Here is a 10,499-nt window from a genome sequence, read left to right on the forward strand (position 1 = left end):
GAGAACTGAGGTGTGCCTGGTCCAAGCCATGGTATTTTCAATAACCTCACATGCATGCGAAAGCTGGACAGTGAATAAGGAAGACCGTAGAAGAACTGATGCTTTTGAGCTGTGATGTGAGAGGAGAATATTGAAAGTGCCATGAGCCACCAGAAGAACCAATAGATTTATGTTGTCAGAAGTACAGCAGAGTGCTTCTAGGAAATCAGGATAGCCAGACTTCGTCTCTAATACTTCGGATATGTAAAGAGGGACCAGTCTTTGGAGAAAGATATCATGTTTGGTAAAGTTTAGGGTCAGAATAAAAGAGGAAGACCCTCAACGAGATGTACTGGCACAGTGGCAGCATCAATGGGCTCAAGAGTAGCAACAATTGTGAGATTGGCCCAGGACCGGGCAGTGTTTTGTTCTGCTGTGCACAGGGTCGCTATGAGTTGGTACTGACTTGATGACACCTAACAACAACAATATATTAGAATTTTCATTGTGAATTGAGTGAATATTTACAGGGCAGATTATCATTTTACATTCAATAAATCATATTTTATTTTATTGCAATTATTACAATCTCCTCCATGTACCATCAGTTAACAGTGTTTACTGTATTCCCTTTTTTGGTGTATACATACAAAACAGAAAATACATACTTATTTTAATGTCTAAAGGGCACACTTTCCAAGCTAACCTCTTGCCAGCAGGCACACAGGCTTTCTCTGTCCTCAGCTGCAATAGCTCTTTGTGCCATCACCTCTGCCACTGTCTCTGCTTTTTTGGTTAGGATCCCATACTCCACTCATGCTCTTCCCTCTTGCTGCTCCTATGGTCCTCTGTTCTTAAAATAGAAGAGTAACTATTCCCCTTTTTAGTTACACATCTTCTACATGTACAGTTGTGACAAACACAATTAGTTCTGATAACAATTTCACACAATTGAATCATGAAATCCTATCCTCATGTTCCCCAATCTCCTTTCACCAGACCCATCTGGAGAAGAGGAAAACTATTCAGTGGAGATTCAACCTTACACCCAGCCCCCTTGTTCTGAAACTAAGTGCACTCATGGAAACTTGTAAGCCAGCCATTTCATGCCTTTATAGCCCACCATTTTTGATAGCCAATTTCTAAGTTGCTATCAACCCAATGTACTGAGGAGGCAAGCTTGATCCCTTGATATGAAGATCACTCCCTTTCAGTTGGAATTTTGAGCAAGTACATCCATAAGCAAAGGTTCAGTTCATCAAATTGTAACAATTTACACTTGGTCCCTGAATCAAATTTCTCTATCTTCATCTGCTTGAGTTCTGGTCAGCTACCCATCCAAGTTATGTCAAATGGGTATTTGCATAGCCACCCCTACTTCAGGCCAGTTGGTTGCTTCCCTCCTCATTTCTTCCATTTGCTTTAGTATCTCACTCTGTAGAGCAAGTTTCAGAGTTTCTTCTAACATCCATTTTGGTCTTTTTCTTCATTCTTGTCTTCTTAATGACCTTCTGCTTTCTTCCTGCATGATGCTCTTGATGTCATCCCACAAATCTTCTGGTCTTCAGTCTTTTGATGTCTAATGCATCAAATCTGTTCTTCAAATGAACTCTAAATTCAGGCGGGCTATGTTCAAGATCATATTTTGGTTCTTGTGGTCTTGTTTTAATTTTCTTCAGCCATAGCCTGAACTTCCATACAAGCAATTGATGATCTGTTCCACAGTTTGCCCTCTTGGTCTTGTTTTGAGTAATGATACGGAACTTTCCCACCATCTTTTTCCAGAGATGTAGACAATTTGATTTCTGTGTATTGCATCTGGCGAGGTCCATGTATATAATCATCTTTTATGCTATTTTTAAAATGCATTGGCAATGAAGAAGTCATTTATCTTGAAAAATTCTATCATGCAATCTCCAACATAATTTCTATCACCAAGGCCATATTTTCCAATTACTGAGTTTTCCTCTGTTGTCAACCTTTGCATTCCAATTACCAGTAATTATCAATACATCTTGACTGCATGTGTGATCAATTTCAGACTGAAGAAGTTGGTAGAATTCTTCAGTTTCATCATCACTGGCTTTAGTGGTTGGTGCATAAATTTGAATAATAGTGGTATTAACTGGTCTTTCTTATAGATGTATGAATATTATCCTATAACAGACAGCTTTGTACTTCAAGACAGTTCTTTTTGATGATGAATGTGATACCATTCCTCTTCAATCTGTCATTCCAGCATTGTAAACCTTGTGATTGTCAGATTCAAAATGGTCAGTACCAGTCTAATTCAGTTCACTAATGCCTGGGATATTCAAGTTTATGCATTCCATTTCATTACTGACAATTTCCAATTTTCCTAGATCCATACCTTGTACACTCCATGTTCCGATTATTAATGGATGTTTACAGCTGTTTCTCTTCATTTTGAATTGAGCCCCATCAGCAAATGTAGATCCCAAAAGTGTTTACTCCATTCGCATCATCATGGTCAACTCTACTTTGATGGGGAAGCTCTTCCCCAGGCATATTTTGAGTGCCTTCCAACATGAGGGACTCAACTTCCGGCCCTATATCTGACAATATTCTAGTGTTCTTTTCTTCATCATATTTCAATATTCAATAATATGGTTCTGACAATGTTCCACTGCTATTCATAAGGTTTTCCATGACTAAATATTTGGAAGTAGTCCGTCTCTCCATCTTCCTAGTCTGTCTTCATCTGGCAGCTCAGCTGAAACCTGTCCACTATGGGTGAACCTGCTCGTATTTAAAATATCCATGGAAGAGCTTCCAGAAACACAGAAACATACAAGACACCACAGTATGACAAACTGACAGGTGAGCTGTGGAGTTGGTCTAATAAAGAAGTGCAAATGGAATGACCAGAAGCAAGTGCTTCTCTAGGCAGAGAGGTTGGGTGTTGACTGACATGTCTGACGGGCTCACTGAACCTAGGATGGTCAAGTTCCGTGGGTGAGATCACTCAGCTGGTAGGCTCTATGAGGATAACGGTGAAAGGTTAGTCCTCACCTTCTTATACCCCAGGATTGGTACATAGTGTAAGAATCATGGTAATTTCAAAAGAAAAGACAACCAACATTTATTGAATACTTACTGTGGTGACATGTTTGGTCATAGAATCCTCTCAGCAACCTGAATGGGAAGTCTTCCTGTCTCACCATTTACAAACAAGAAATAGAAGAGCCTGAGAGGTAAATTTGTTGGTCTAGGGACTTAGTGTGGTACTACGGAATAAAGCACTGGACCACAAGGTTGGTTTTTACCACTACATCAGCAGTTTAAACTCACCTGCAACTTCCTGGAAAGCCTATACAGGATTGCTATGAGAAGCACTTAACAAAAACAACAAGGACATATAGCTAATTAGCTAGCATATGGTAGAGCTAGAATTTGAAGTCAACTTTGATATTTTAAATTATCCTATCATTGTATATCTTTTGCCTATATTATTCATCACTTGGATGAAGCAAATTTTAGATTTAAAAAATAATAATTACAGACTCTTATTTCAAAACTCCTTGCAGGCAACTTAATCGTTGTGTCCCTCACTAGCCCTCATATCCAGGTACTCCTATAAGCTTATCCTCATAAATAAGATTCTATAAGCTATAAATATGCGTAATAAACTGCATCAAGGCACATATTTTATCATTTCATAGTATTACCAGTCTTCAGAATGACACCTGTTCCCATTGGATGGAGAAGTAAACTGAAGCTCAGCATGACTAAGTGTAGTCACATAGAGAAGGCACAAAAAACCAACATTCTATAGATGTTTTCAATCAATATATCTACTCAAACTTTTGATCAACACGTCTACTCAAACTGGACTTCTAATCTTGACACCCGACACCAAAACATAGCCTTAGCATTTCCACCACTGAAATCCTTTTCTCTCCTAGCTCTCACTTCAATGAGAGAAGATTTTTCACTTATCTTTTCCAGGGAAATTTGGTCTTGAGAGCATGCAGTATGGGATCATTTTGGAAGGCTGAAGGTGAAACCTCAAAATAATTACCTTCTTCCTTTCCCCAAGTTCTGAACCAAGAGAGAAGACAGAGAAGTGAGCCAATAAGAGTCACAAAGGTGTCTTTGGTTCTGACCAAGGTGATGGTGGTGGTTCCCTAGCAGGAGACAGCTCCTCACCCACACACACACTCTGAGAATCTAACACACCCTTCCAGTCACAGGCATCAGGGGAACCCTAGTGACAAGCCCCATCGGTAATACTCAGAACATGGGGAGCAGACACAGAAGACAGGCCATCCCATCCCAACAGACAGACAGACAGACAGACAGACAGTGTCTAGTGTCTTCTCCCAAACTCCCACAGCAGATATGCTGTCCTTATCTGAGGAAGAGTAATGGATGTGCTGAGAGAAGCCAGAAGGTCACACTTCTGCAAAGCCTGTTTCATGGAAAGAAGGTTCTACAACTGGGAAGGCATAACCCCAACCCCAACTGATGTGTGTACTTTTCTTGTGCTCTGAAAGACCACCCTGCCCTGATGAAGCAAAGAAAAGGGAAAAAACCTTTGAAGGTTGAATTTTTCACAGCTTATCAAACAACCGAAATAGCAAGTCCGGGTCAGTTTTCATTCCCACTTCAATTACCATCGGCACATTTTTTTTTTTTTTTTTAAACATGTAAAATCTTGATGACATTTTCAAACTTCTGAAATTTCATCCTGACAGAACATGAACCTCTAGGCAGTTCAACATGTTGATTTATTTTTCAGATTTTTCTCTTCAGATTGTCCTCACTGGACTATTCTCTAGACACGACATGAAACAAATGCATCTGGAGCTACATGAAGACATTCATGCTAAGTGCATGTACATTCTGGCCTGCTATAGATTTTTAGATTTTCAACAGAAAGACTGTATTTTGACACGATGTTAATGTTCCTCTGTTGAGCACATTTGTGACTGTCTTAGTGGCAGTGAACTCTGGATGACATCTGCAAATAAGCTTCCTGGTGAAAAGGTTGGAGTTAGATGCAGGAAGCAGTGGGAACAGCAGAAGGCAAGGAGCACAAGGACTGAGTGGGGGTTTGGGAGACGTGGGCAACCGGGTGCTTCCTGAGACCTCACTGCCTCGGCTATAACATAAGGCAAGGGGCTAGGTGCCCACGGTTCACCTCCTCTTCTCATTGGATGAAAGTGTAATAATAAACAACAATGGGGGAGCCTCCAAAACACTTACGGATTTCACAATTGGTTCCCAGCCACCCATGTGGGCAGTGGCAGGTGTAGCCATTGGGTTGGTCCAGGCAGGTTCCGGCGTGATGGCAGGGGCTACTGTCACATTCATTTATGTCAGTGTCACAGTCGTCACCTAGGGAGATGAAGAAGGCAGCCCTTGAAAGCTCTGCAACAATGGCTCTCTCACCCGTCATTTCATTAGAAAAACAAAGATGGGAGGCTTGGGTCATGATCCTCAGCAATGGATAGCAATCTGGACACCAATCTGTTATTTGTATAAAGTGCAGAAAAGGAGTCCCAGTGACTGACATGGTTAAGCAGTCATCTGCTTTGAACTCAACCAACAGCTCTGTAGAAGAAAGACTGTAAGGGTTAAACTTCAAAAAAGAAAGCCAATTCATAGCCATTCAAGTCAATTCTGACTCATAGTGACCTTGTAATACAGAACAAACTGCCCCAAAATGTTTTCAAGACTGCAATCTGTTTGGAACCAGACAGCCACAACTTTCCTCTGTGAAGCAGCTGGTGGGTTCAAACCACTGACCGTTCACTTAGCGGCTGAGGGCTAAACCACTATACCAACAATGTTGCCTGAAAACGCATCTGGGACAGTTCTACTTTGTCACACAGGGTCGCTTTGAGTTGGAATCTACTTGAAGACACCTCACAACAACATAAAGTGCAGAACCTTCACAACATGTGAAACAAGAGGTCGTTTATTTACGTTAAACTACAAAAGAAAGAAAAAATGGTGTTGGTGAAGTAATAATTTCCTGGAAATCTAGTAAACTACTTCACGGATCCCCATGTGTGGGTGAACTAAACAAAGTTCATCAGAAAAGCAAACTTGGTTCCTGATTAGAAGTCTATTTCATTTCAAGTTCTGTGAACTGACTTACTTATTTTTCTGAAGTTCTATAAAGCTGGTGTTTTGATAGCTAAGTGTTTGAGTGTGTAAGTATGGATGTTTGAAGCTTGATACACTCTGGAATGTTCTGTCTAGAGCATATTAAAAAAAAACACACAAAAAAAAACACAATTGTTGACTCAATCCAACTCATGGTGATTCCATGTGTGTTAGAGTAAGCCTGCTCCACAGGTTTTCAGTGATTGCTTTTCAAAGTCAACCACCAGATATTTGTTCTGAGGTATGTCTGGAGGGACATGAATCTTCATCCTCTAACTTGGTAGACTAGTAAGCATGAGTCAGCAGTGAAATTTTACTTCACTTTCCAAATGTCTGTATCTTCATCTCGTAGGGAACTGAGACACCCACCGAGAGCAACAGGCTCAGCTAAGGAGAGGCAGTCACGATGTCTGGAGTTAGGTTAACTGAAAAATCATCTTTCCAGGGAAATGGTGGTCTGTTGGAAGCTCACTTCCATCTCAGTGAGTTCTCTCTTCAGTGTTTTAAATTTAGGGGCAAGCTGCAGAGAGAGTGCATGGTCTTTGAGTCAATTCGCACGCATAGTGATCCTGTGTAGCATTCTGAGATGGTTTATCTTTACAGGAGCAGATAGCCTCATCTTTCTCCCTGAGAATAACGACTAGTGGGTTTGAACCACCAACCTAGTGGTTAGCAGCCTAATGTCTAACACAAAGTGCCACCAGTAGGAAAGGATGATTCAGATTGAGGATTTCTCTCTTAAATGTTTGAAAATGAGAATAAGAATTTTTTTTTTAATGGCCTTGTTTGCTTAATCAATGGGAAAAAGGCTGGAAAAAATGAAACATCTAGCATTGTGATCATCATAGGATAAAACAAAGGAGGAATATCATATATTCTGTCAATTTCAAAAGGCAGTAATATTTCAATGTCCACTCAGGTCATGACTGCTGGCCTTACTTAATTAGCATGGAAGTGCTTTTCTATCTGCTACTGGTTTACTCCACCATCTGTCATATACAGGTCAGTGAAGAGGCGAAATCTCCCACTAAAATAGCTTACTTCTGTTTCGTTTCATGCTCTCTCCACACCTGGCATCTGACTTTTAGTTTTAGAGCAAAATCTGTGAAATGTAACATTTACAACTTGTAGGTCCTACAAGTTTGATGATAATTCAGGAGTGTCTAAGTGATTTTGTTTCCTGCAAGAAATATAGTCATTTCTGTCAAAAGAAAAGACAGAGAATTGATTGCCTCTTACGAACCGATTTCAAAGGTTGCCTTTCTATTAATGGGGTAATCACTCTAAGTGGAAAAGGGCCCAGACTAACCTACTGCAAATGGCATTACAGGACAGACCACTGGAAGAGACACCAACCAGAACGTGCTAAGAAATGTTAAAAGGATGAAATCAGGGACCTTGATAAATATATACATCAGCACCACTTCCCCACCATTTAGGTAAACAAGCTGAATTAAGGTATTTACTAAACGAGAACTGTCTTGTGCAGACAGACAATCTCAACACTACAAATTCTGAAAGAAGATGTCCGGCAACCTTTATAACAGTCACCACAGAAATGAGCTGCTTTCCCATAGTGACCCTATGTTTCCAAGAAGCAGCTGGTGGGTTTGAACCACCGCCCTTGTGGTTAACAGTCTCGTACTTACCCTACCATGTCACACTAGAACGTCTACAACCTGGGGAAACTAAAAAATCTCACTTGGCTCCCATGAACCCCAAAGTGAATACCAAACCCTTCCAATTTGCAAACCCGGAGGAATACCGGAGCCTTCGGTCCTGTCCACCCAGACCTGCTCTGGCTCAGAGCTTCTTCAAGGGAGTAAGTTAAGAATATAGGGACAGGTCAACTGTATGTAGTGGTTCTAGGAACTCTAAGGGATGCTGACATACTCAAGGGAAGCCCAAGAATCCTAGAATTGTCTGTTCCGACCCATAGCGACCCTGAACAGGGTTTCTGAGGCTGTAAATATTTATGGGAGCAGAAAGCTTCATCTCAGTCTGGCTTTCCTCATCCGTGTTCTTAGAGCCAAGTCAGAGACTAAATAACACAAGGTCATGATACTGACTCCATGCCAGTCTAATGAGCTCATAGCCACGTACCCAGCCAACGTGCTTTGGCAGAACCAAGTGGTGTGCTGTTCTCAGACACCATCAGCCTTATACTAATGGCCTGCGTTACAGACTAAAGTACCCAGACTTCCAGGTGAATCCGTAGCCTCCTAGTGGTTCTCAGTTTGAGGCCTTCACCAAGGCTCATGTTGGTGGTAGGAATATGGCTTGACTAATGGCAGAGCCGTGGCATCCTGCTGTGGACCACTAGGCCAGTTTGAACGGCAAAGTCAGTGGTTCAAACTCACCAGCCACTCCTGAGAAACCCTATACAGGTTTGCTATGAGTTGGAACTAAATTGGCAACGTTTAACAGCAACAGTGATGGAGCCAGTTAATGGATTCTCCAAACAGAAGGCTCCCAAAGAGCAAAGCTGCTCTCTGCCTGATGATATTGTTGTTAGGTGCCACCGAGTCAATTCTGACTGATAATAACCCCATATGACAGACTGTAACTGCCCCACAGGCACCAGTGACGCCTCGGAAATCCTATACAAGGTCACTATGAGTGGGGACCAATGTGACAGCACTTAACAACAACAACAACAATCTTTATAGAAGCAGATTACCAACATTTCCATTAGCATCTGAAAGCTTAACAATGGGACCACCAAGTCTCCTTACAACAATCATGCTTTTTCCTCCCTGTCCTTTGCAGAGTGGTGATTGTGCATTATGAATTCTGGAGAGCAACTTGGGTTCATTCACAGTTCTCCCTACTGAGAGCATTATGCTTTTATATGCGTTTCTTAAAGACCCCAGCATTCCATTTCCATTCCAAATACATTCCAGCGATTTTATTAGAGGAGTTCTTCCTCTGTGGCATCATCTTTCTTTACTGACAGTTGCCTTCATAAATCTTTACGCTTTAACTGGCCCAAGTCAGCTGACTTCTTAATTTACTAACTTTCTTTTATTTACATTTGAGTTGGTGAAAAATCAGTTCCTTTTAAATCATCCTTGTGCTTGGATAACATTTGAGAAGAGAATACGAATACAAAATGAGATTTCTACTTGACTAACATTGAAAATCAGAGCCTGAACTTTAAAAAATGTTATCCTTTCTCATCTATTACTTTCTAAGAGGCAGTACCTCTAGGAGGCATCCCATCTGGCGGTGCTTATGCAAATTCAAGTGGGCTGCTTACTTCTACACCTTTTCTTGGATAATTTAGGGAACATAAGTAACAAAAAAATTCAAGTCACACTGCTGTTACTATGTCCTTTGCTTAATAGAACCTGTGCTGTATGGAACCAATGACAACATACCAGGCACTCAACTGGTGGCTTTAACTGGGTGCTTTAACTATTGAGGCACTTGGAAGACTCTAGCTTATTCAAGAAATTACACTGAACATTATTGGTAATGTTACAAATTGATGATCTTTATAGTTGTTGTTAAGTACTGTTAAGTCAGTGCCAAACCTGCATACGGTTTCCAAGGAGTGGCTGGTGAGTTTGAACCACGGACCTTGTGCTTAGCAGACCAGTGTTTATCCTACGATACCACACCAGGAGTCCCAAATTGATGCTGTTTACCCCTGGTGTGGCTCTGTGGGCTAATTCGTCACACTGCAAACTCCTTTGAACTGCAAGATCGGTGGTTCAAGTTCACCAGCTGCTCCTTGGGAAACCTATACAGGGTCGCTATGGGGCAGAATCGACTCGATGGCATTTAACAACAACAACAACCCTTTAATAGATTCCATTTTGTTATTTTTGTACCAAAAATGTAAAACCTAATGTGATCATTTGGAAAGATATGACAAACTCAAATGTATGCGCATCACACAAATTAACTAGCCTGCAATCCACAAATATGACCAGTAATATAGACAAGTGTAAGGAAAACTTATCCCTACAAAAATCCCGGAAACCTTTCTTCTGGAAAATACCAAAATATGAAGCTATTGTTTCTCCACACATCCTCCATCGGGGCTTACATATGTCTGAAGGCAGGGTTTTCATCTCTCTAACTCTTCCCTGGAGACTTCTGGGCTCTCTGAGTTACAGTATGTTCCTTTTCAGTGTTCTCCAAATTCTGGAAACTAAAAGTAGTCTGAAGGAACAAGATTAGGGCTGTAGGGTGGATGGGGTAAGGTTTCCAAACAAAATAATAACAACAATATGTATTTCTATATGTGTGTATGTGCGTATGTAATTTATATCATATGTATATATATATTGTTGTTATGAAGTGCTGTCGAGTCGATTCCGAACCATAGCAACCCTGTATAGGGTTTCCAAGGAGCAGCTGGTGAGCTTGAACCACTG

General features: G+C 41.0%; 1 protein-coding gene across 1 annotated transcript in view; it reads right to left on the reverse strand.

Moving 5' to 3' along the window:
• The window catches only part of DNER (delta/notch-like EGF repeat containing), a 449,127-nt gene that overhangs the window by 9,872 nt on the left and 428,756 nt on the right, over window positions 1-10,499 (reverse strand). Inside the window, exon 11 of the mRNA XM_006866792.1 lies at window positions 5,209-5,340. Within this exon, the coding sequence (XP_006866854.1) occupies window positions 5,209-5,340 (132 nt within the window). The remainder of the gene's footprint in view (window positions 1-5,208; window positions 5,341-10,499) is intronic.

The sequence above is a fragment of the Chrysochloris asiatica genome, unplaced genomic scaffold (genome assembly GCF_000296735.1).
Source record: "Chrysochloris asiatica unplaced genomic scaffold, ChrAsi1.0 scaffold00096, whole genome shotgun sequence".
Lineage (NCBI taxonomy): Eukaryota > Metazoa > Chordata > Mammalia > Afrosoricida > Chrysochloridae > Chrysochloris > Chrysochloris asiatica.